The sequence below is a fragment of the Prunus persica genome, chromosome G1 (genome assembly GCF_000346465.2).
Source record: "Prunus persica cultivar Lovell chromosome G1, Prunus_persica_NCBIv2, whole genome shotgun sequence".
Classification (NCBI taxonomy): domain Eukaryota; kingdom Viridiplantae; phylum Streptophyta; class Magnoliopsida; order Rosales; family Rosaceae; genus Prunus; species Prunus persica.
The window spans coordinates 41,350,001-41,374,813 of record NC_034009.1 but is presented as its reverse complement, the minus strand read 5'-3'; the positions used below and the strand labels follow the sequence as shown (position 1 = coordinate 41,374,813).

The following is a 24,813-nucleotide window of genomic DNA, read 5'->3' as shown; positions in this document are numbered from 1 at the left end:
TAGTTGCAAAGGAAGGCTACAATTGAATTGACTGGATATTCACCCAGAATATGGCAACCCACAAGAAGCTGAAGATTTTTTTAGTTTGGCAGGGGGCAAAAAACCATATATTAAAAATTTGAAGCAATCTGAAGCAGGATTACATAGCAAAGAAATGAATAGTAAGTTCTGTGTACTGATGTTTCCTATAAATTGTTTTTCCAACTGCCAGGAACCTCATTCATGATTTGAATCATTAGACCTTATCATCTAATTTATCATTTACAAGGGGAAGCAGCTCCATCCGACCCCGTGGAGTCCGGGGTGTTCGAGGAGTTCCAGGCAGCTGTTGGGAGAGCAGGTGCCTCACGTACCCATAGAATGTACATCCCACAAGTGTTATTCCACATCCGACAGCATTCAAAGCTGGAATTGGGTTTTTGAATATCATCCATGAAACAAGGACAGCAACGGCAACCTGAACACAATCCAATATGAGAATGTGACCATTGACAAGGTATTTCATATGCCCCAAAAGGATTAAGGCTGGATTGACTAAAATAGTTGGGAAAAATCTAGCCCTGAACTCAGTGTATCAAAAAGTTGAATGATATATGTGTGCATAAGGAAGAATAAAGCACTAGCAGCTTTTCAGCTGGACGTGACTTTGACAAGAAGTATATACTACGTGCAGTCAAGGGATGCATCATTTATGAAACCTAACAATACTTTACTTCGCCACAAAGGTGAGCAATATTAATATCATAGAATCAGAATTGCAAGGCAAGTGACTGCTTAATAATTACCTTGAGGTTTCCAGCAACATTGAATGTTACGGCAGTCGTGGAATGAATCACATAAAAGATGGAGAAGTTGAGACAGAATGCCAGCACCCCAGAGCTGAATATAATAATGAGGGATGGAACAAGAGTCTGATGAGTGTGAAGCCATTCAATAACCCCATTACCTTCAAGTACTACTGCAGGTACAGCCAAGATCATGGTTGCAAAAGGTGCCATGTAGTAGACCGTGTTTATGCTAAGTTGTATACCCAAAACATCAATAGAAGTATATCAGAATGAATCCTGTAGCTATAAATTAATGCACACTCATAAAAGTAGAACAGTCTCAAAAACAACCCCTTCTCGACTGGAGTGAAGCAAGCACTACGAAAACAAAGACCACTAATGTTGGAACCCACATGAAAGGGTTTCCAAGCAGAAAACTGAGAAAAACAAAAAAAAGGTTCCGAGGGTTGGGGATTTTCAAAAATGGACGAAGAAAAAAGGTTGATGTTAATGCTCTAATTTCTGAAAAGATAAAGTAAAAATAGCAAATCCTGGGTTGTTTGCACTGCAGCGGGACTAAACCCCACCATATTCCTCACAAGGATTCTAACGCAATCCAAAAGGTTCTAAAACACACAAAGAAAAATGGATTGCACATACAATACAACCTGCTTTCACCAGAATGCAAAGAACCATTTTGTGTCATATATTATTCTTATAATCAATCAGTCAAGATAATTCTTATTTGAAAATTAATTATATAAAAAATCCATTGAAATGAGGAAATGCACAAGTCAACAGGATATTCATATCAGTTAGAGCTGGCATAATGGAGGTCCTTTTTCAGCTATAGGTGTGGTGGGTCTTTCAAGTTTCAACACACTGATATGGAAAGGTTTAGCATATAACCTGATTGTAAATTCATATCTTCAACTTATATATGCTCACGAACATTATCATGATAGTAAAAATCTAATAACACTAAATCTGGAAGTTAAACAAGATATTAATGTAGACGTCAGGCATACAATAACCTAAGAAAACTACAAAAATAAAATGAGCAAAGTTGGCAAAAAAATTCATGAAAAGATAAATATGGGGAATACTCCGAAAAAGTAAAGACAGAAAAAAACAATGAAATACAAGACATGAGGATCCAAAGCAACAAAAACAAAGATACTACCTGTCAAACTTGTATCCATGCAACAGAGATTCTGCAAGGATGGTCTTTGTGGAAGTAGCCAGACAACCAAACAAGGCAGCACAAAATCCCAACATATTGAAACTAAGCTCTGTAACAGAAGTAAGAAGAATTCCTCCAACAATTGGTATCAAAGAACACCAAATTCGCCAGTCAAAGTACTTTCTCCAAACCAGCCACTGCAAAACAACTGTTCAAACCCTTTGTGATCAGATGAAGCTACAACACAGTATAACATTTTTCATAGGGTATGTCATTAGCAAACACTGTTAGCAATTTCGGGAACTGACCTGTGGTCGCAGGAGTGAATGACTTTATTGTCTGCATAAAAGAAACTGGAATGTAACGTAAGCTCACATTCCCCAACACTATGTTAATACAGAATACAAACGACATGGGAAATATCCTTCTCCATCGATCTTCAGGCTCAACTGTTATTAGTGGTTTAAGCTTCAAAATTTTGATTACTGTGTATGCTCCAATGGCCGAGCATATAAAATGAATACACGATACCGTTAGAGGAAACTTAAAATCCAGTTTCTGCACAAAAGAAAACACTTCAAAATTAGGGACACCATGATGACCACCATGAGAAGCAAATGATGAGAAGCAAATGATGTTCAGGTGAAACTAAATGTAAACAAATGAAACAGCTACAGGACTCCAAACTGCATGAAGTTAAAGACCATCTTGCTTCTACTATTGCTCATGAGATTCTAAAGAATCACGATCATTTTCAGAATTTCATTATCTCAGGCAGTAACGGAAATATGAAGGAAGCAGAAAATCAGATGATAACGAATTAAAATTTCAAAATCCAAAATCAAAAGAGAAACCGTTATTCAGCTACAGTCGTAAAATGTAAAACCCAACTCACATGTACACAATTATACCAAAACGAATTCTTAAAAATAAAAAAATAAAAAATTAAGGCAGCAACATAGGAGAATTGAACATTTTTACATACCCAAGAATCAAAAATCAAAATTAAGCACACCTCAGTTCACAAAAAAATCTAGAAAAGAAATGTAAAAACAAAAACCGAAATTCAACAATCTGGGAAAGGCATAGAGAAAGGACCTGAAAGATCCACTTGTTCATAACAATCACGGTGACATTGAAACCCCACCATTGAAGAATTGCCAAAAGAGATCGAATGACGCTCCACTGGCACAGCCGAGTCTCCTCCATCTCAGACCCAGATCACTCAAAGAGACCCAGATCACAAACACCCAGAAAAACCCACCTCAATTCCGAAAACTAAAAGCGACCCAGATGAATTTTCTTACAGAAACAGAGGAAAAACAGAGTTACAGGCCACAGCAGCTAAAGAAAAGAGAGATTGGAGATCAGAGATACAAGAGAACCCTAATTGAGAAAGTGAAAATGAGAGCGTAAACGGTGTGCAATTGAGGTTAAGCTCTCTCTCTCTCTGTCGTTGAGTTTGTGTGTGTTAGTGCCATGTGATTTGTCCCTCTGTTTCCATTTTGTTAAGTTGGGAGTTCCTAAAACGTTTTTAACTCTCTCACGCCATGGAAATGTTATGCTTCTCTGTGTTGTTATAGACTTGCTAGTTTTTTGTTTTTTTTTTCAGGGTTGTGGGTCCCACGTGCGGGGAGGTCCTATGTTTTGTGGGGGTCCAAGGGATCACGAAATCGCAGCCATTCAATGAATATACTTTTTTTTTTGGGTGTGGGTTTGGCATTGACCAGAATTTTCTACAGTTTTATTAGGTTTGGACTTGTTTCATTTGATGGAAGCATTAGGGGCTGCTTCTCTCTAGTCTCTCATGTGCTTGTCTTCTAAACTTTCAAAGCTTCTCAACATTAGGTTTTATTAGAGACATAAACAGTTATTTTTGCTTGAAATGTCTTAAGCATGGTGGGTTTATTCTTCATTGTCGTTAATTAAAAGATTAATTTATGTGTACTTATGTTGGCATAACCGTCACAGCCTTCACATTTTTCATAGGTAGTATTTTTTGTATATATATTTTTAGATCCTGTTTGGTTCACGAAAAGGATTTGATGGAAAATCATTTCTCATGTCATTTCCCATAAATGATAAATAGAAGATTCATTTATCATATTTGGTAATTTGGGAAAGTATTGAGAAATACCGCATTATTTTCTTTCCCATGTTTAATTTGTGTAGAAATGTAAAACAAAATTTGTTTAATTTTTCAATTATACCCATATAAAATCAAATAATAAAAGAAAGCATTTAATGCTATATTGTAATTCTAAATTGTTAATATGGACAAAAAGGTCATGAAAAATGTGCATTTAATGCTGGCCTGTTTTCCTAAACTTTCTCATGGGAAGGGAAAATGAAACTAAAAGGAGGAGGAGGGTTACATTCCCCTCCCCCTTCCCCTTTCTCTTATTTTTTCATGTGCCAAGTAACCATTTCCTATTTATAGACTTACCAAACATGGGAAAACAATTGATTTCTCATCTCCAAGCGATCTTTCCTATGAATCAAACACAACCTTAATTCAATGGGAAATTGGTGATTCAAACATTAAATATTTTTTAAAATGGCATTTCATAAAGAGATAGTTGATATTGTAAGTGAGTATAACTCAATTGATTGAGCTTTTCCAATTCCACCCATGTGGGCAGATGTTCAAAACACTCATTAAATATTTATATAAACTCCCTCCCACAATCACATTACTTTGCAATTTTGTGTTAATAAATAACTAGTTATGAGTTATAGTAATTAATGTACAACAAAATTATAGCTTCCACTTAATATAGTAGGTAGCAAATGTTAATAAGTTTCTTCTGTACAAGGGTTTTTTTTTTTTTACTTCGCCAGAATGCCAAATTTATTGTTTATTTTCACCAAAATGCCATTTTTATTGGTATCTCATTTTCGGCATTGCATAATTTGAATTATGGAAACCATGTTGGCAAAGATGCTACAAGTGCATAAGAAACGGTTATTCCTTTTTTGTTTTTGTTTTTTTGGTTTATAACAAGAATTTTCTGTTTCTGTTATGAGTTTCATGTGGGCCTGTATTTTGAAAAATGAGGTTTAGATTTAGACTAATACGTGATTATTGTGACTTTACCATTTGTTCAGTTCATGTCTAAAATATTGGCAATCTAAAAACCCTCAGTTTTTTAATTCTTCTGTTGTCATGAGAATGTTCCTTCAACCTTCCATTTGGTTAAATGTCCAAATGAACCTCCCTTGCAATAATAATTAAGGGTGCAACTTGGATGGACTCTGCCTTCAAATTTTAAAGCCTTGATCGAGTTTGGATTGAGATAATTGATCAACTCAATAAAAATTAAGTTGAAATCTAATTTTTGGATAACTTAAGCTGATTTGATGAAGTCATCGATAAGATCGAATTGTTAATGGAATCGGCTTATGCTATCCAAAATTTGAGGTCACTAAATCGTTAAGTAAGTGATTGATATGATTAGATTGATCATATAATTGATCACTTTGATTGCCAACTAAATTAGTAAGTGATATTAAGTGGAGTTATGCCGGTTTGTGAGTTTTGTTTTTAATGTAACTGACTTGATCTAGGATAATTTAGACAGTAGATAGGGGTTTTTAAACAAGTTCTTTGTGATTTATTATCTCAAGATGATTTCAACTCTAGAGGTAATCTTGGTTACTGGGGAAGTTTTACCCATATCCGTCGAATTACTAAGCGAGATGACTCTCTATGTACTTTTCAATTATTCTCTAAATGTTGATGAAGCACCACTTAAAGACCAATTGATTAATTCTACGTATTTTCTACAAGAAATAATTAGAACCTTTTTTCGGCTAGACTTACCAAACATTTGGTATCAAATTAGAAACATGGTCCTGGGTCCCTAAACATCTGGTCTACAATTTGATACCTAACCTTTGTGTCAAATTATAAACAGTTGGTTTATGATGAAAATTTGACACCAACAACATTGACCTTTTTTGTAACGTTGAAACTGTGCAATAAAGCACATTATGGATTTGTGTGGCCCCATAATTGCGGTAGAGGGATGCTTTCTTGACCATTTAATTAATTAATTTCGTTTGCTAAAAACTAAAAGCGACCAACAAATTATTATTAATTATTAAGACTGGCCGAAAATGACTGCATTAATGTTGCCTGAAATCAGCACATCAAATAAAATATCTTAAAAGAAAACCTTACTCTTGTGAAAAAGAAGAAGTAATTCTTCATTATAATGGTCATAACATCACGTAATGTTATCGATTCGTTGTAATTTATTCATATACATAAGTATGTGACGATTACAAAGATATGCATTTTTTGGGTTATGACTTCAAATTTGAAAGCAATTATTGATCAAGTTCGTCTCTGTTCGTTTTTAATTAGCACAAAATAATATTCCAAAATTATGCTCTTGGGCTCTTTGCGTATGACCCACCTATTTCTTTAGCACATGAACGACAAGATCCACCTCTCCCTTCTCATGCATGTACATCCAATGATACGTCTTTTACGACAACTATAAGCATAACTAGAATATATTATTCAAAACTATACTTTTTAATATTATTATTATCAGGATATTATAATTTCTTGTGTTCCAACTACGAAGTGCATGTGAGGATTTTCCCCTTTGTTATTGACAAAAAAACTAAATTAAACTCGTGAGAGTTTGATTAAGGAAAAGACGAGAGTTGAATTTTGATAACAAATAGTTAGATTTTGATTAACAACTTCCTCGTGTCAACTAGTATATGTTATTTGAGATTTCACACCGAAAAAACAAAAAAACAAAAATCTTTACTCGTGTTTTGTTCTTTTTAGAAAACTTGATTTTAATCCTTAGAAATTCTTGCAAACTTTGCGCCACATGATGTGGATCACACGGCTCTAGAGTCAAATCTTTAGGGTGAAATGGAATCCTATCAAGCACATGTGACGTGTATATGTACGGACCAAGATATATAGTCCCATGAAAGGTCAAGCTTAGGCATGGTTGGAATTAATCATAAGGCTTAAATTTATTTAACTCATTTTAATTTATAAGAAAATTTTTCAATACTTGTTGCTACACTAAATCTGAATTTGAAAAACCATTTTAAAGCAATTCATTTTAAGTTTATAGCGTCCTTTGAAACAATTCACTTTACACCAATGATTTTTTTTTCGGTGTCTTTAGAAAATTCATATAACATCATGCGAATGTTATTTGCACTCCAAAATAAGTTTTTACAGTCATCATCCCTCATTGCATGAAAGAGACTGAAACCTATTTGGGGCATTAGTTAAATCCAAAATAAGAAGACCTTCGTTAACTTTGTGTGCTCTCTTTCCCCTTCATCTCTTTCCTACCTCTTTCCTCTGCCGGAATAACAGCCAAACTAATGGTATATGTATATGCCATTTGTTCACAAGCTGATTTTGGAACGCCCAATTATGCTGTGAACTCAATTATTGCTATGAACTAAAACATCAATTACTTGGGATACAAGTTTAGGCCAAAATGCAGGTCTCTTTCACATCTGAAATCAAATCAAAGACCACTGAAGCTTATTTCTTGACATTTCCCCCTCTATAATGAAGAGAAGGTTGATCAAGTTGGTAGAAAAAGAATGACCCAAAAATTTGTGAAAAGATGGATTGCAATCTTGAATTTAATCCCGTAAATCTACTTACGAAAACAACTGGTTTATCTCCTGCTAATTTTTTAGTGTTTCTAAATGTTGTAGGTTTGAAAATCAGACAGTAAATAGAGGTTGGATTGTCGTTGTCCATTTACTAATGGCCTCTAGCTATACTTATCAGTTTTTAATTATTATTCTAGCATTGGTAATCTTGCAATTTAGTCTTTCACAGTCATGAATGGTAGCAACGAAAGATAGGTTTTTAATGGTTGCCAATTCTGATTAGGGTCTTCTTTACATCTTCTGCATTACCTTTCAAGGTTTATGATTTATGCGGACGAAACTCCCTAAAATCTTTGCAATTATGAACTTCGCGCAAGTGGGCGACTTCTAATCGTTGATGCACCACCCCTACACGCATCAAACAAACAGCCATTGACATACAAGATTTGCGGGTAACACAATCCATTTTGTTCACTGTAGGGCAAAACATGAAGTTTCTAATGGTAAGTCCCAAAATTTAATTGTATGCAAACAATACATTGGGGTTCCACAGTGAACACTCAATACAATCCACTTTGTCACTACTACTACTAGTACCTAAACTTTTCACAGATCCTCATTTTGAGTTCTCAAACTTTCAAATCAATCAATGTGGTCCTTAATTTTTTAGTCTATACATCAACTTGGTCCCTCTCATTGCATTCCGTCAAAATTGGTCACATGACCAACTTTGATGGGGGTATTTATGTCAAAATGCAACCTATGCATCCATGACATAAAGCAAACTCATGTATTTTGCTCAACAAGACCATCTACTCTTCTTTAATAACGCCAGTGTGAAACTCCAATTGGAGAGAATATGGATTTGTTGAGCAAAAACATGAGTTTCAGGACTAAAATGACCTATATTTAGATGACAATATCCTTTTAAAGTCAGTCATACCAACGACACATAATCAATTTTATCGAAAGTTATGTTGGAGTGAGACGTACCAAATTGATGTGTAAACCAAAAAATTAAGGACCACATTGATTGATTTGAGAATTTGAGTACTAAAATGAGGACTTATAAAAAGTTTAGAGACCACACTTGTGATAAAAGCCCAAAAAATTATAATGGACTTTTGATCAATAGTACAGTTATTTAGTGTCCTTATTTGTTCATTCATTCCTTGATCCAACTGTAAGAGTCCTTATTTGTTGCAAATGCCACATAAAAACACAGAGAAATGAATAAATTCAGTCCCATGGCAAACTTGAATGAGTTCAAAATGATCCTCTCTCCCTTCACCAAAATGATAGAAGTGCAAAATGAACTCAAAGCCTGACCATTAAATTCAGCTGCAACTGCATTACAAGCTTGCAAGGCAAAGAAAGCAAATACCCAATTTGCAAATGCTAGCAGCAACCCAATGTCCCAAAATCAGACCACAAATTTGGAGGCAGCAGATTTTGATTCTTCCTTCACAGCCTCTCCTAATCAATAAATCAATCAATAAATGAGAAAATTCCCACAAAGGATCAAACCCTAAAAAATTGTCCAATCCCTAAAAACAAACGCAAAATCAAAGAGAGTGAAGAGTGGGAGTGAAATTACCAATTTGGGCAACGGGAGCTTCGCCGTAAATGGCTTTGAGTCTGGCGAGAGGGACCAAAACGGCGCCGCCAGTGGAGGAGGCCTCGGCGTAAAGCTGCTGCTTCCAGTCCCACATGGTCTGCTTCGCAGCCTTGTTCGATTTGATGAGAGACGCCTTCTCCGCCTCCAGCGATTCGATGTCGTTTTGCTGCCTCACCGACCTTACGCTCAGCGCGATGAACGAGCCTACCAGGCACACGTTTATCACCGTGTTGTTCTTCGCCGCTTTCGTTGCAGCGCTCACCGCCTTGTTAACGAACTCCATTTTTGGAACACACAGAGCTCACGACCAACACGACGCCGCTTTAGAAATTTGCCTTCTTCTTCTCTCTGTTGTTGACCTACAGACCAATTAAATTGGAAGATGAAAGTGCCGGTGACACAGAGAGACAGACCGATACCGATTTAAATATTTTAATATATTTAAAAGAGTCTAGCCGGGCGGCTATACTATTTAAATATTCGAATATATTTACAGCGTATGGCCGCACGGCTATACTATTTTAAATATTCTAATATATTTAAAGAGTATCGCCGGGCGGCTATACTATTTCAAATATAATAAACAGTATAGCCGGACGGCTATACTATTTAAATAATATAATATATGAGTATCGCCGCACGGCTATACGATTAAAATATTCGAATATATTTAAACAGTATCGCCGAACGGCTATACTATTTCAATATAATAAAGAGTATAGCCGAACGGCTATACTATTTAAATATTCGAGTATAATAAAGAGTACCGCCGAGCGGCTATACTATTAAAATATTCGAATATATTTAAACAGTATAGCCGGACACCTATACTATTTTAAAGATATTAAAATATTTATAATAAAAAGTATAGCCGACCGGCGATACTATTTCAAATATTCGAATATAATAAAGAGTAAATACTATTTAAATATTCAAATATAATACCGAGTATAGCCGCCCGGCTATACGACTTAAATATTGAACATATTCAAAGCGTATAGCCGCGCGGCTATACGTCCCTTTGTGATGATATGAAGCAACGGCTCCAATTTCTCCGTACTCCGCCAGACTGTCACTCAACTCTTTCAAGTGAGGTTTTTTGGAAAGGCGGCGTCTGGGGTTTAAGAGGCAAAAGCCAAAGCCAGAAAACGACGAGAAGAAGCAGATGCAGTCTGGAATCTGATGCTCACGGGACGAAGGATGACGTCACAGCGTACCAGAAGTTATGCCCTTCCGAGTAGAATATAAAATGCTGATTGCGTTTTTCCAATAGTATTTGACCGAGCCTAATATTTTGGGCGTAAAACCATTTTGCTTGTTGGGCATGTGAGTTTATATTTTCTTGGTCTCCTTCATGCATCCTCTTTGAATAATATTTTTGGTAATTTGATTTCATCCCCCCTCAATATTATTTATATTATTAAATATATATAATTCAAAAGCCTGTCATTTTTAGGAATATTTGCATTGTGCTATACTATGTAAATCCCCTGCTTCATCGAAGCCACCCCCATTATAAAAGCCTTGAAACCCTAGAAGAAAAATAGAAAGAGAAATGAAACCGAGGAAAATTATACACCATGTTAAAAGGAATAAACACCTCCTCCTCATTTTAATCTCTTCACTCTTACCGCCATCATCAACATTATTAATAATAATAATAGGGGGAAATAATATACTCTCAAAAGAGCAATTTCTAAAATGAATCTGCTATTCAATTTACTAATGGAAAGTTGTAGAGCTACGCTTTACGCATGTATTACAGCCCCACTGCCACTCCCATTTGTTATTAATTTTTGCTTTACCAAATTACCAATTGCATTGTGTTTATTGGTGTTAAACATAATATTGTCACAAATGTTGGAATTATAATACTCAATTTTTTGCAAGAGTTTATAGTTTAATCACAGAGTTAATAGTTTAAGTGATTAAGTATAGTTACTTCTGTATGGTTCGAATTCCCTTTTTCCCAATTCCCAGTATTGCTTATATAAAAAACAAATAAAAAACCTCGATTTTTCAGCCATGATATAAGAAATATCAACTATATTTTATTGTTTATTCAACGAATTTAATAACAGAAACATTTGATTTTAGGGTTTTCACCTTTTTTTTTTTTATAAAAAATTTGGCCAAGTAATACATGTAACTTTGTATTCATATTTTGCCCATCTTGTATTTTACTAACTATACACAATATAGTATGCTGACCATGAGTATAAAATACAGTGTCAACCAATTAAAGTCATTAGTTATTTGAGTTATGCAGTCTCTCTGGTAGCCACATCTGAACCAACAATCTCTCTAAAACGTTGAATACGTTCAGTGTAGGCAGTTTGCCAACCCTCAGCATCTGGTAGGTAAACTTGGTGCCAACAATCCGAAACAGGAGGCATAGGATGCCCAGGAAACAGAAACACCTATGGAGAACAGGACATGCCAACAGTTAGGCACGGAAAATCACCTCCACAAAGCATAACAAATTGTATACGGTAATTATACTACTCGATACCTGAACAAAGTGGTTGTCGTTGACTGAACCGATGGCAATGTGACGGCGCTCTAACAAGGGCAATGACGTCGTCCTGGTTGGTAAAAATGTGACAGATAATGACATGGATAAATATATCAGGACCACATTATAGCATGATGCGATAATGTGCCCCATATCTGGCATGGTCAACCACCTATCATACGGGGGGCACTCCTCAAGGAATGAGAGTGTATGCATAAGCTCGTCAACCCGATCACGTCTCCCAAAAAGGTTCTCATATTGTGTTTCATGAGAGCACAACTCATTCAACAAATCTCTGCGTACCTTGCTCCAAGAATCATCTCCAAAACCCATCAACCCGGCTATGACTCGATAACCACAATTACCGTCACCTGCAAAATCCCTTATGGATGAAATATATGGTCTCAAAGCAGAAGGGAACTGCTCTTTCAATTCAGATGAAGTGAGTGGACACATCCTATGTACCTGTACAGCCATATTCATGCATATAGTAGTTTTAAGTACTGGAAAATACCTCATACCTCATACAAGTTCAACAATGTTAGTACATACCTTCATCTTGGGAGGACGCCTCTTTGGTTTCTCCGAGTGGGATGTGGTAGCAACTGTGTCAACTGGTGAATGACTGACTCGACATGACAAGGCCAACTCAAAGGCAGAAAGATTGCAACGAGTAGTAGTGCCAATTCTACTTGGTTGTTCTTTAGGCTTGGTAAGGGGAATTGACTCCATATTCATAATCTCCTCCAACTTCAGACTAATATGTCTTCTGGTGTCCCCATTGCTATCCATCCACTGATGTAAGATCGTATACATTTGTGTAATTATGTCAGTTGCGTGGTCACTATTTTTCGGGGAGTACAGTAAATCCAATTTCCTCCAATGAGGATCAACACGGTAAAGAGGAATAGGGCGACTAGTCTGTCTGTATTCTGCAATTTCATGCACACATGGCAACCCATGTGTGCGTCGAATGGTGCAACCACATGACGAAGAATCTAACCCCACTGAATTGACTTTCTTCGACTCACAAACAATTATATTCAAAGCAACGGTAGATACAAATCCTCGCAACTCCTTCAATTCATCATGCATGAAATTGTGTTGGATGATGGTCAAACACTTCTCAAGTGATACCTTGATGTCTAAGTGTTGCAACTCTAACAAGGAGTGAATCTTTTCCCAAGATGTTTCAAAACTACCTCGGCTGTTGCCAAGTAGTTGTTTCAGTTTTGCACTTGCACCTTCCACCCTATTCATACAACACAGTTAGTAGTACATAATGACTTACATCAAGAAACAAAAGTGAACAAGAAAGTTACCTATTTGATGTCGTGTGACCAAAATGCATACATGTATCTGTCCATACAGACACAAATCTCTCTTTATACTCGTTCAACCAAGTGTTCTTCACATATTCAAGTGCATGTGGATATCTACCAAAATAATAATCAAGCTCAGCCAAACGTTTCAGATACTCATGCTCTGTCTCCGATAACACCAACATATTCCAACTCATTATGAACTTCTCCAACTGATCTTTACCTTCAAACATGCCTTTACATTTCGCCAACACATTTTTGCTAATATGTAATCTACACAAAAAATGTCGGGAACTAGGAAAAATACTATGGATGGCAGTCATCAGTGGCAAGTCATTGTCACAGACAATGACTGTAGGAAGACAATGTTCATCCAACATAGTCCTCAATCTACTCAAAGCCCACATGTAATTGTCTTCATTCTTAGCATCAAGGTAAGCAAATGCAGCTGAGAAGGTTATGTTAGTACATGTCACCCCTACAATCTCTAAAAGCGGAAAAGAATATGTCTTGCACGTGCAATCCATGATCAGGACATGTGGGAATGCACGTAAGATGTCTACACTAACAGGGTGGGTCCAAAACAGATCCTTCACAATATTATTGTCATCTGAGCTTCTATGCCACTCAATATAATTGTGGTCAGATAACTTACTTAGCAAAACATGCATCTGCGATCTCACAACATTCTCTTTCAACTTCAACCTTTGTCTGACATTATAAATTGTTTTCATTGTTGTTTCATTGAGTCCATCTTTTTGTTTAATTGTGCGCAATATGTCCTTGGGTTTGGCCAAACTCTTGGACATATCTACCAACAATGCTTTCTCTTCTTCGGATAATCTCCTTGCATTGGACTTTGCAGCATCGTGGTTATGAACTCCACATACCACCTCCAATTTCCACTCATCATTATCACCCAAGCTCACACCCCTTAATAGAAATGGACATCCACACTTTTTTGTACCACTGCTCCTAAGACGCCTTTTCTTATGGACATTTTCATCAATCTTCCTTTTATAAACACCACCCTTTTCACAACAGAATTTTATTCGGGGTTTCTTATTACCAGCTCCTCCTGCATCCGAGTTCTTGATAATAATCACCAAACCGTTGCTATTTCCTCGATCACGAGTCCACTCAACCAATGCATCTCTACTCTTAAATATCTACACACAAAAAACATAAATATTATCTCTTGTCCAACTTGGACAGTCATAAGTCACTTAGTCACAAGCCAACATTTAAATTTGCACAAACCTCATCAGTTGTGAATTCATTAGTGTAGTCCAACACACATTCTGTACCAGCACCACTGCCCCCAGTAGAAGTGTCTTCCTAGTGAAACAATAGGCATAAGCATAAACAATGGTTAGTCGTTGACTATTGAACAAATAACCAAGAAATTTCATTTGATCTCTTTACAATCATATAAAGAAAAAGACATCAAACCTCATCTGAAGACCCCTGACTGATGACTTGATGCTCCATTCTTCTTATGCAACCATTTTTACAGCAAGTAACTGCCTAATCCGTGAGATTGTTAGTGAGAGACACAAAAATTTACACCAAGCAACATGATCAGAACATGCACATATATAACAACTCTAAATATACTTGAACGCAAATTAAATACCAATATCTGCAATCATGCTCAACTGCACAACACAAAAACATATGAACCACACACAAAAACATATGAACCAGAATTTAGAGATAAAAATGTAATTATTAGAGTAACACTATTTCTCAATCACAAATACTCAATACAAGCCCATGTGGATAATTGTAATTGAGAACATAAATTAAACTTAAACCCCAAATGTGATTTCTTCAATACCCGTCTTCCAGTTTATGAGGAAAAACAATCCAGAAATTCAAAAACAAAAGATTACCTGGGTTGCTGAGTCTCTGGTGCTCTGGTGGAGAGACAAGAGTGAGAGAGAGCTGGGGAGAAGAATAAGAAAAGCTGAAGATTAGAAAACAGAGGAAGAGAATAAATAGAAGAAGAAGAAGAAGAAAAGAAAAATGGAAGAAGTAACGACCCTGTGTCAGCCGAATGGGTGGATTGGAGAAGAAGAAAAGGCTTCTACAAGTGGAGTGAAGACTAGAGAGAGTAAAAGACCGATGGCGCGATCGAAGAACAGGTGGTGTATGAAAGGGGGTTTGGGGTGGGGGCGGGGGGGAAGACGAGGGATTTGGGGGTAGGCTGAGAGATTTCGATGAAAATTTATCTTTTATCCAAGGGTAGGCAGTAGGCTGAGAGACTAGGTGGGTGTATATAGAACCCCATAGCCCGTTTAAAATAGAACGAGGTGGGTAGACATAGAACCCAAAGCCCACCAATTTTCATTTGGGCGGTAAATACCCCGAACTCCCGTATCACTTGCAGGTTAGGCGCGTTTGTTTCACGCGCACCAAGGGCGGGAGCCTCCCCACTTTATGCCCACTCCACTCTCTCAAGTCTCACCTTCTTGTTAGCTCTCTCTCTCCCTCTCTAGACTTGAGATCACAGTTTTCGTCTTCGAGCAAATGCCCGTGCATTGCATAACCGCCAAAACCCTCAACCTCCTCCACTGAATCATTAGGGTTTTTCGCCGATTCACTGAGTCGATGGACCAGTCCGCGCTGCAACTCGTTTCTGAAATCGGCACCAATCTCCGCCGTCAAGCTCGCCCAAACAAGGATTTCATTGTCAAATCGCTCCGAGTAAGCCATTTTACTTTACATAGAAATGAAAATTGATCATGTAGCTCTGTTTATTTGCGTGGGTTTGTGTTTGAATTGTTTATTATTCGTTGGCATAGCAATTGCGATTGATCATTTGGTTTTGCTTGTTTTGTATGCTTCGGTTTACAGCAAGCTGCCAGTTCTTTGTCACAGTTAGAACAGGCTTCTTCACCAGAAGCTCTTAAGAAGTTGAAGCCCTTGACCGAAGCTATTGTTCATGGCTTGCTTCAGCATAGAGATAAAGATGTCAGGCTTCTGGTGGCCATCTGCGTCACTGAAATGTTTCGAGTTATGGCACCTGAACCGCCTTTCGTGGACAAGTATCTCAGGGTAAAGTTCTCTGCGTATATCTGCTGTCTGCCCATGTCAGATTTTGCTTTGTACTCACCATTGCAAGTTGTTTTACACTTATTTCGTTCAGGACGTTTTTAAACTCATTCTCAGCACGTTCACGGAGCTAGCTGATACCGCGAGCCCACTATTTTCAAGGAGGGCTAAGATAGTAGAGACTGTTGCACGATGTAAATGTTGTGTGATCATGTTGGATATTGACTGCAGTGATCTAGTTCTCGAGATGTTCAATATTTTCTTCTCTGTTGCGAGGTTACAATCCTTTATCTGCATTTCTAGTATATGACTTTTTCTTGCTACTTCTTTACTTTTCACTTTTAATTTTCCAATTAACCCTATAGTGCATTTTGATGTTTTGGGCTATTCTTAATTGATAATTGTGAAGGAATCAACGCTTATCATGTTACATTGTACGACTAGATATCCACTTCCATGGAATAAAAAGAAATTTATAACTGCATGCTTGCCGTGCAACTTAGATGGTTAGAACTTAGAACAGGTTTTACCAAGTTATAAGTATCTGAAATTTGAGTGTCCATGAAATTTATTAAGCCCAATTTGTTATGTTTTAATTTATGTAAGTTTGGGCTTAACTTTGATGGCATCAACCATAATGGCTTTTAATTTTTCCCTGTAGGGTACATCATCAACAGACTTTGATCAATGATGTTTTGTCTGTAATGGTTCATATACTTAACGAGGAAGCTTCTCAGCCACTTTTGGACGTGGTTCTCCAGAATCTTGTGAAGGAGGGAAGGGTGAGTGTTAGAGAGTGTATGCTTCAAATTGATTCTAGAAACATTCTTGTGTATGATAAATTAGTCCTATGTTATGTTTTACAGGATGCAGACTCTGCTTCTTCTCAACTTGCAGTTTCTGTGATTCAAACTTGCGCAGACAAACTTGAGTCCTTTGTTTGTGGGTTTCTAACATCTTGTATTTTAGATAGAGATGCTGTAGGAAGTGAGCTCAAGGAATTTTACCATGAAATCATTTTTAAGATTTTTAAGTGTGCTCCTCAGATGCTTCTTGCTGTCATCCCAAATTTAACTCAAGAATTACTGGTATGTCTTCTCGGCTAAGTTCATTTAAATTAAAAAAAAAAAAAATCATCTCTTGGCATAGGCTTTTTTTTTTTTCCTTTCTCTCTTCAAATAGTTCTCTTGTGCTCCTGGCTTACTGCACTTGGAGAGGGATCCTTAAATACCACTTGACTCTGATTATTTCTGCAGACTGATCAGGTTGATGTCCGACTAAAAGCTGTTAATTTAATTGGGAAACTCTTTACACTTCCTGATCACCATATTGCCCAAAGGTATCAGGACCTCTTCATAGAGTTTTTGAAAAGATTCTCTGATAAATCTGTGGAAGTTAGAGTTAGTGCCCTACAATGTGCTAAAGTCTGCTACATGACCAATCCCTCTGGAGTAGAATCACAAGAAGTTCTCTGTAAGTTGTGGAACATATATGTTTTCCTGTATGAGTTCTGAGTTCTTGGAACCTTATTTATACTCTTTGTTATGTAAGCAGCTTCTCTTGAAGGTCGACTACTAGATTTTGATGATAGAGTGAGAACACAGGCAGTGATTGTTGCCTGCGATCTTGCCATGTATAATATGAGATGTTTTCCTCCAAAACTAATATCTCAAACCACTGAAAGACTTCGGGACAAGAAGGTATTTCAACAACAAATAGTTTCATTTTGCTAAGTTACAGTTACTGTCTTGTATTTGTAATTGCTTGCATTATTTGCAGATACCTGTTAGGAAGAAGGCGCTGCAGAAGATGATGGAAGTATATCGAGATTACTGTAACAAATGTTCTGAAGGCTACATGACAATAAGTGATCACTTTGAACAGATTCCATGTAAAGTCTTGATGCTCTGCTTTGATAAAGATTGTATGGAGTTCAGGTTAGTTTGTTCACATGTTATAGCTTTTTTAAACCCAAATCAATGCTTTACAATGTTGTATTTAACTATTATCATTCATTATCATTATTGTTTTACCTCAGGTCCCAGAATATGGAGCTTGTTCTTGCAGAAGATTTATTTCCAGCTGTTCTTTCAGTTGAGGAACGTACACGGCACTGGATCCATTTGTTTTCTCTTTTCACCCCTCTTCACATAAAGGCTTTGAACTCAATTTTATCGCAGAAACAACGGTATTATCACTAACTTGCTCTTGCTAAGGTTGAGGCGATTATCCTGTTTCTTTACTAGGTGCAAATGTTTTATAGGTTGCAAAGTGAGATGCGAACTTATTTAGCCATACGAAAGAAAGAGAAGGTACAATAATTGAAAATCGCACTTGCTCAGTAGGGCTGATATATAGCTTGTGAATGCATTGTGCACTATCTTTTAATTGTTTTGAATAATTGAAACAGTTGTCTTTATGTTGCAGGGTAATAATTCAGAAGAGATGCAGAAGAGATATAAAGTTTCATTCTCGAAAATGGCAGTCTCCTTTGCAGACCCTTCCAAAGCGGAAGAGTGCTTTCACAAATTGAACCAAATGAAAGATAATAACATTTTTAATTCGCTGGCGCTGTTATTGGATGAACTACAATTTACAGATGCCCGGACCAGCAGAGTGCGTATATTTACCCTTAATTTTAATTAAATTATCCCTTGGATGCCCTTGTTCCTCTTTTAACCACTTCTGCATCATCTTCAGTGTGCATTGAGGTTATCAGATGTTGCCATTAGATATTATTGTGGTATTATATTGAACGAGAATAATAGTCATTCAACTCTCAGCTGTTCCTTGTGTTAAATTTTTTTACCAAAAAACTTGTCAACTTTTACCAAAATAAAGTTGTGGAAAAGTTTGAGTAGATGATAATGGGAACACACATGTATGTTTGTGTGTGAGTGCGCGTGTGTGTGTTTCTTTGCACAGCGCTTCACTAATATGGTTCAATTTTTAGCTTATGTGAAACTTTAACAGATGAAGCAATATTGTGAGAGGCAGAACTTGATTTACATAGAAAAATCATGTTCTGAGATAAAGGCTTAATGGGGTTTAGTTTAATCATGCAACTATGGTAGTATGGGGGAGTCATCCAAAGCTTTTCTGGAAACCCAGAAACACATTCTCAAATTCTCTGGTCATACCCTAAATTATGTGAAGACCACTTGTTTATCCATGATAAGAGAATTTCCACTCATAATTGTCTGTGCAAGAGGCAGCTACAGACCCAAGTGGTGGTGGCTACAGGCCACCCCATTTCAAAGAATTTTTTAAATTTATTTTTAAAACCAAGTATATGGTCTCTCATCCCAGCCCCTCTCTGTCCCTCCTCTCTCTTCTTTTAAAGTCCTGGGTCCATTAATTAAGCTTTCAGCAGTGAGGTCCCACATGTCCCTAGGGTTCAGCTGAAGCATTTGAATGGATGTTAAAAGGCTTAGGTGGTTAAGCCCATGAGAAGTTCTGGGTTGAAAAAACTTAGGTCAAGGGAGATCAGCTTTTTGTGTGCTTAAACTGGCTTTGTTTCTTTAATTTGATTCCTTGAAATTTTGATGGGAATTGTTTTATATTGTGGTGGGACAAACTTGGATTTCAATTTGGTTACTAATGAGATGGTGTCAAACAATGTTCTTCCTTTTTCATTGGTGTTCTTCTTCTTTATGATTTAGAAACCTGATAGTAACAAAATTATAATATTTTTACTTTTTTGTTTTTGTTTTTCTCTTCGTTAAGAAATTGTATTATCCATTTATTTGTTGTCTTATTTCAGGACACATTCCTAAATATGATTGGGGAGAAACATCAAAATTTTGAGTTCTTACGAACACTCTCTTCAAAATGCTCTTATAATATATTCAGCTCAGAGCATGTTCGATGTATTCTATATGATGTTTCCAGTAAGAGTCCTGTAAACAAGCATTTGGAGGCTGCTTCCATCAGACTTCTTCTGGTAAGAAAATCGTTTGCCAGGTGAATATGAATAGTAATTTTCCTCAGCAGAAGAGCATAACTTTTGAAAGTGAACATTTAAGTTAGATTGACTTTGTGTGCTCAAAAAGACAAAGTCAACCATTCAAGGAAATGACCAGGAGGGGTTTATGTGCTTCTCTTGACACTTATAATTGGCTGAGCTCAAAAACACAATCATAGTTTGAACTTGACCAATGGCCATAAATTATCGGTGGTGTTGTTGTTGTTGACTGTGTTTACCAAGAAACAATGTTGGCAAGCACAGTTAGCATTTAATTCTGGCTTGGACGAATCTCAAGGCCTGAATTTTATGATTTAAGAGTGCCAGGTGTTAGAATGAGTTTCAGTTCACTTAAGGCTGTGGTTTGGTTGTATGGTTGGCTGTTGGTCTCTGTCACTATATTGACCTAAATTGGCTTCTTGTATTGCCCTGATGGGAAAAGCTTGAGAGAATGTGTTAGTTTCCTTAAGAGGATGGGATATCGTTTAAATTTTTTGTATACATAAGTAAAATTTAGCTTTCTAATGATTTTATCCTCCTTCCTATGTTTTATAATAAAGAGAGGAGTGTGGAAGGATTAATTCAAATTTAGATGCATGACCAACTACTATCTCAGTATCTAGGGGGAGAAGTTTTGTCCCTTCGCCATTTGAATTTGTCTTGCATTATTGCAAAGAAGCATAATTGGTAATTATCACTTTTTTTTATTGGAAGTTGCTTTCATTTTTTACCTGGTTCAGGCAATTACCAGCTTTTTCCCTGTCTTGCTGAGAGGTTCAGAAAGCCAATTTCGGATGTTATTAGAGGAGAGCGACCCAATTAATGAGAAGTTGATTGAAGTGTTAGCCAAAGCAGGCACTCACATATCTGTCAAACTCAGGTAATTTCTGCAGTCCTGATTCTTGTACATTTTGAGCAGGGTGGAGTTTCATGTTCCAATGGAGACATTGTGTAGGGTCTCCCATTTATCTGTTTTTCTTATGTTAATTTGGTATGCTTCTTCTTTGTCAGAATTGTTTTTTGTGAAATAAATATTAGAAAGAGCTTGTGCATGGTGGACACAATTGATTAAGTATATAAACGAGCTAAGTACTTGCCATGTTCAGTTGAAGGATTTGTATTCTCTAACATATGGTGGAATCCAAAAATAAAGTTTGTAAATGTTCTGCTGGGTGTGCTTAACTATTCCTTACACATTTGACAGCAGTAACTGGTTAAATTGCTAAAATATGCCAAGCTTTCATATGCATGCTATGGTATTTGAGCTTCCAACCCCTGTTATATTCCTTTTGCAATAGTTAATTGTAATATATAAATAGATGTTTTTCATCTCGATCGTTAGTAGGTTTATCTTGAAAATTGGAAGCAAGTAACTTTTATGAATAGATACATTAGTAGATTAAGATAAACTATTTGATTGTGGTCCATATACTTAATGATCAAACAACTGATGTTGATGGTTAACAGTACTGCTAGTTTACTTCTTTCCAAGTCATATTTTCTCTCTTATGGATGTATTTTAGGGACTTCATCTTTAAAGCTCCTCCCTTTTGTTCAATATGAAGAATTTTGCAATCCTAAACCTAGTTTTTCCGAATGTACTCTCATAGTGGCTTCAACTTCTTCTTCTTTGTAGTGAAATCTACCCCTTTCTGAAGAGGGTTTGTCTGGAGGGGAACCGCGTTCAGTCAAAATATGCTGTTTCAGCGGTTGCTGCATTAGTTGATACTTCAAAGCAATTCATTTTCTCAAGTCTATGCAAGGTACGCTTAGCTTGAGTTTTGGAGTTTAGAATTTCTATTTTCATTATTTATTGTTATATATCTTTCAGCCTCACATAAACTATGTGCTGTACATACAGTCAATTAATATTTTCATAATCACATACAATTTTGGTTTTTATTTGCCTCCTAATAAGTTCTTAGCTGTATTGGCCACCATTTGTTATATCCATGTGTGGATCTGTATACATGGATGTACTTATGTTGATTATTTTTCATGCTACTTAATTTTTTTTTTCTTAAATGGTTAAGGATCATATGTATTATGGGTCAAGGAATCAAATGTCAACAAAAAGAACATTAATATAGATATAAAAAATTAGAATTGAAATTAAATCAAGCGTTAGCTTGGCTTAAACTTCGTTTGGGTCCCTATGCTCCAAAATTCCTGTTCCATGCCGTATGAATTTATGCTTGCCCTAGTGGTACTGTTTCCCCCAGTTGGATCCCTTTGAAAGTCATGACTTGCAGGCATACATAAATAATTCTTGAGCTTTCTCGTGGAAGTTTCCTATTAACCCGTAGTGAATCAATTTATGTTTGTCATGTCTAGGAACTGGTGGATTCTTTAGTTGGTGGGCAGAACATACCAACAGTGTTACAGTCCTTGGGGTGTCTTGCACAGTATTCTGTTTCAACATTCGAAAGCCAAGATGGAGAGATCACTCCTTGTATATACCAGAAAATTTTCCAAGTAATTGACATCTGCTGTGAGATAGATATGAACTCACTCAATTTGAACTTTGTTGCATGCCAGAATGTAGTAGGTTTTATTACTAAAATTTGTAAACTTTTTGTGTAGGTGGGCTCTTCAGATTTTGTGGACTCATTCAATGATGTGTCCGGATGTAGTGATTCTTGTAAATTAAAGGTGGGTTCTGAATACAAATAGTTTCACTGAGTGTATTAGTTTTTGGTTCGGCTGTTAATGGTGTCTACCATTAAAGTTTGGGTTTGATGTCTAGTGCCCAGGAATTTTACCTGATTGTACCTTCTTGATTCCTGCCAATGTACTCTGTTATTTAAAAAAAGGTTGAATTAATGGGAGTGTTATAATGCATAAAAGAATAACTGTGAGAGAACAACTTTTGTAGTAATGAAGGCTATAAAGTATTTTCTTCTCATGGCTTTTTGTATAAGCAAAAACTTGAGTCGAGTTGAGCTGTGAGTGGGATTTTATGAGATAAGGTTGACAATTTAGTGGTTCATTGAGTTGCTTTGCACGTGTAAAATTTCTGTCCTTTTTTTTCCTATAAAATTAATTAATTTAAATTTTTGGTGAGAAATGTTACTATAACTTGGAGCAGAAGCAAGTATGTCATACAACTTTTGGTTACTGAAATGAATTGGTTGACTCAATGGATGCTTGTTTTGTTTTTTGTTTGAACTTTTAAATGCTTTTGCACTGGTATAGTTCGCAGGAGTTCTGATTCGTGGCCTGAATGCTTAATTTAGGTTAAGGAACAAATTAATAGTTGTTAGGGCCCATATGAAAGAAAGTGCTTGACTCTGTGTCAAAGCAAGGATCAACCCACTAAGGGTCCAAAATCACTGCTGGTGATTATATATGTTTGAGTTTAACTGTGTTCAAATCATTCCTTTCTTATAGATGTCTCCATGATTTCTATGGCTTAATCACTTATTTTACAGATATATGGCCTGAAAGCACTTGTCAAGAGCTTCTTGCCACATCGGGGAACTCAGATCAAACGGCAAATTAATGTACTCTGGGACATTTTGTCAACAATGCTGCAAAAGGGTGAAACTGCAGAGGGTATCACCTCATGGTATGATTTCAGACTCCTTCATCAAATGAAAAATTAACACTGGAAGAGTTCATATTTTAAATTTCATGTGGGACTAATTCTTCATTCCAGTCGGCTCAAGTGAAAGTGAAAATGAAGATGAAAATAAAATGACTAAATTGTTGACTAAAGCTTTATGATTTAATTATTTTGTATGTCTGTTTTTGTGATGAGGCTTTTTTTGTGTCTTCTATCTTATACTAGATGTCTTGGCTTTTGTCCAGCATCAATGTGGTGCTCGAATAAAACAACTAAAAAGCTGATATTTTGTTTTTGGAAGCATGAGTGATTTACGTTTATTGTTACAATTTCTTTTCCCATACTTATGTTAGTTCGGGAAGAGGGATGCTTTAGAAACTTTGAAGAAATTTTTTGATTCACACTCGGGGGAAATTCTCAACTGGCTGTTTGGGCTTTTACTGTGACTCTGGCAGTATTGAGGCAAGGGATACACACGTGTAAAGAGGCTACAATTTGCAGTGCTTTTAAAATCTTTATCTTCATTGAATTATGTTTTACTTTTGACTTGCTTGTGAAAAGTATCTTTGGATACCACTCAATTGGTTTTACTTTATTGTCTAATGCAGTGAAAATGATAAAGCTTGTATTAGATTAGCTGCTGCAAAGTCTGTTCTTCGGCTTTCTCGAAGATGGGATTTCCATATTTCTCCAGAGATCTTTCACTTTACAATTTCAATGGCAAAGGTATGTCTGTTCGGTTCTGCTTTGTGTTTCCTAGCGTTGGCCTAAAAAATATGTATTTTCATGGCTATTTGTTCTCTGCCTTATCAAAGTTTGTAATTGGGAATGGGAATACCATTTCCTTTTGAGAAGACAATTTTGTTCTAGGTTTCACTCTGATGGACTTCTTCCCCCAACTTCTCTTGTTTCCTTTATATATATATATATATATATATATATATATATATATATATATAGAGATACAGAGAGAAGGAGTGAAAGGAAGGGTCAGAGAGAGAGAGCCAGCCTGAGAGAGAGATCTCGTGGGGGCATTTATTTTGCAACATAAAGATAAAATCAAGAAACGGAGAGAAAGTATGTTCGTGTCTCTATCCATCTACAACTCACAAGCACACAGGTTAGCATGAGACGATTTCTGCTCCGACGACTCCTTCTATGCTATAGCTGAGACCACTAGATAGCGCTAGACATATGAGATCTCTCTCAAGA

The 24,813-nt window shown here is 36.5% G+C and overlaps 4 protein-coding genes across 8 annotated transcripts in view; 1 reads left to right on the top strand and 3 right to left on the bottom strand.

The window, feature by feature from the left end:
- LOC18793028 (UDP-galactose transporter 1) lies at positions 76 to 3,516 on the bottom strand. Its single transcript, XM_007222410.2, has 5 exons — positions 3,049 to 3,516; positions 2,259 to 2,508; positions 1,951 to 2,158; positions 786 to 1,017; positions 76 to 457 (listed from the first exon to the last, which is right to left on the bottom strand). Exons 1-5 carry the CDS (start codon positions 3,157 to 3,159, stop codon positions 236 to 238), a joined length of 1,023 nt encoding a protein of 340 aa, XP_007222472.1. The 5' UTR covers positions 3,160 to 3,516; the 3' UTR covers positions 76 to 235.
- Positions 8,053 to 9,583, bottom strand: LOC18793692. Its single transcript, XM_007226619.2, has 2 exons — positions 9,158 to 9,583; positions 8,053 to 9,036 (listed from the first exon to the last, which is right to left on the bottom strand). Exons 1-2 carry the CDS (start codon positions 9,459 to 9,461, stop codon positions 8,984 to 8,986), a joined length of 357 nt encoding a protein of 118 aa, XP_007226681.1. The 5' UTR covers positions 9,462 to 9,583; the 3' UTR covers positions 8,053 to 8,983.
- On the bottom strand, positions 11,265 to 15,292 carry LOC18791978 (PKS-NRPS hybrid synthetase CHGG_01239). The gene is made up of 8 exons (XM_020563283.1): positions 15,062 to 15,292; positions 14,911 to 14,962; positions 14,468 to 14,538; positions 14,276 to 14,353; positions 13,016 to 14,184; positions 12,246 to 12,945; positions 11,691 to 12,158; positions 11,265 to 11,598 (listed from the first exon to the last, which is right to left on the bottom strand). Exons 3-8 carry the CDS (start codon positions 14,504 to 14,506, stop codon positions 11,440 to 11,442), a joined length of 2,613 nt encoding a protein of 870 aa, XP_020418872.1. The 5' UTR covers positions 14,507 to 14,538; positions 14,911 to 14,962; positions 15,062 to 15,292; the 3' UTR covers positions 11,265 to 11,439.
- Positions 15,471 to 24,813, top strand: part of LOC18791979 (sister chromatid cohesion protein PDS5 homolog A) — a 14,055-nt gene continuing 4,712 nt past the window's right edge. For 3 of the 5 annotated variants that reach the window (XR_002271533.1, XM_020563262.1, XM_020563278.1), the window contains exons 1-18: positions 15,471 to 15,724; positions 15,875 to 16,075; positions 16,167 to 16,348; positions 16,734 to 16,854; positions 16,939 to 17,160; positions 17,329 to 17,545; positions 17,627 to 17,772; positions 17,852 to 18,009; positions 18,111 to 18,260; positions 18,336 to 18,384; positions 18,500 to 18,688; positions 19,836 to 20,015; positions 20,777 to 20,916; positions 21,673 to 21,799; positions 22,371 to 22,511; positions 22,620 to 22,688; positions 23,468 to 23,604; positions 24,210 to 24,327. Coding sequence is in view for 4 of the 5 variants with exons in the window: in XM_020563262.1 (XP_020418851.1) it covers positions 15,629 to 15,724; positions 15,875 to 16,075; positions 16,167 to 16,348; positions 16,734 to 16,854; positions 16,939 to 17,160; positions 17,329 to 17,545; positions 17,627 to 17,772; positions 17,852 to 18,009; positions 18,111 to 18,260; positions 18,336 to 18,384; positions 18,500 to 18,688; positions 19,836 to 20,015; positions 20,777 to 20,916; positions 21,673 to 21,799; positions 22,371 to 22,511; positions 22,620 to 22,688; positions 23,468 to 23,604; positions 24,210 to 24,327 (2,643 nt within the window). In the remaining variant the exon portion in view is untranslated. The remainder of the gene's footprint in view (positions 15,725 to 15,874; positions 16,076 to 16,166; positions 16,349 to 16,733; positions 16,855 to 16,938; positions 17,161 to 17,328; positions 17,546 to 17,626; positions 17,773 to 17,851; positions 18,010 to 18,110; positions 18,261 to 18,335; positions 18,385 to 18,499; positions 18,689 to 19,835; positions 20,016 to 20,776; positions 20,917 to 21,672; positions 21,800 to 22,370; positions 22,512 to 22,619; positions 22,689 to 23,467; positions 23,605 to 24,209; positions 24,328 to 24,813) is intronic. The other 2 variants (XM_020563273.1, XM_020563265.1) reach the window with 1 other exon arrangement.

What these genes read in the sequence shown, in the direction of transcription:
- LOC18793028 (XM_007222410.2), bottom strand. Translation starts at nt 3,159, where the DNA reads ATGGAGGAGACTCGGCTGTGCCAGTGGAGCGTCATTCGATCTCTTTTG. An exon ending in CATGGATACAAGTTTGACAG is followed by an intron (nt 1,018 to 1,950) that starts GTAGTATCTTTG and finishes TATACAACTTAG; the next exon opens with CATAAACACGGTCTACTACA. An exon ending in ATGTTGCTGGAAACCTCAAG is followed by an intron (nt 458 to 785) that starts GTAATTATTAAG and finishes GATTGTGTTCAG; the next exon opens with GTTGCCGTTGCTGTCCTTGT.
- LOC18793692 (XM_007226619.2), bottom strand. Translation starts at nt 9,461, where the DNA reads ATGGAGTTCGTTAACAAGGCGGTGAGCGCTGCAACGAAAGCGGCGAAG. An exon ending in AGCTCCCGTTGCCCAAATTG is followed by an intron (nt 9,037 to 9,157) that starts GTAATTTCACTC and finishes TTTATTGATTAG; the next exon opens with GAGAGGCTGTGAAGGAAGAA.
- LOC18791978 (XM_020563283.1), bottom strand. Translation starts at nt 14,506, where the DNA reads ATGGAGCATCAAGTCATCAGTCAGGGGTCTTCAGATGAG. An exon ending in ATGAATTCACAACTGATGAG is followed by an intron (nt 14,185 to 14,275) that starts GTTTGTGCAAAT and finishes TTTTGTGTGTAG; the next exon opens with ATATTTAAGAGTAGAGATGC. An exon ending in GGTCACACGACATCAAATAG is followed by an intron (nt 12,946 to 13,015) that starts GTAACTTTCTTG and finishes TTGTATGAATAG; the next exon opens with GGTGGAAGGTGCAAGTGCAA.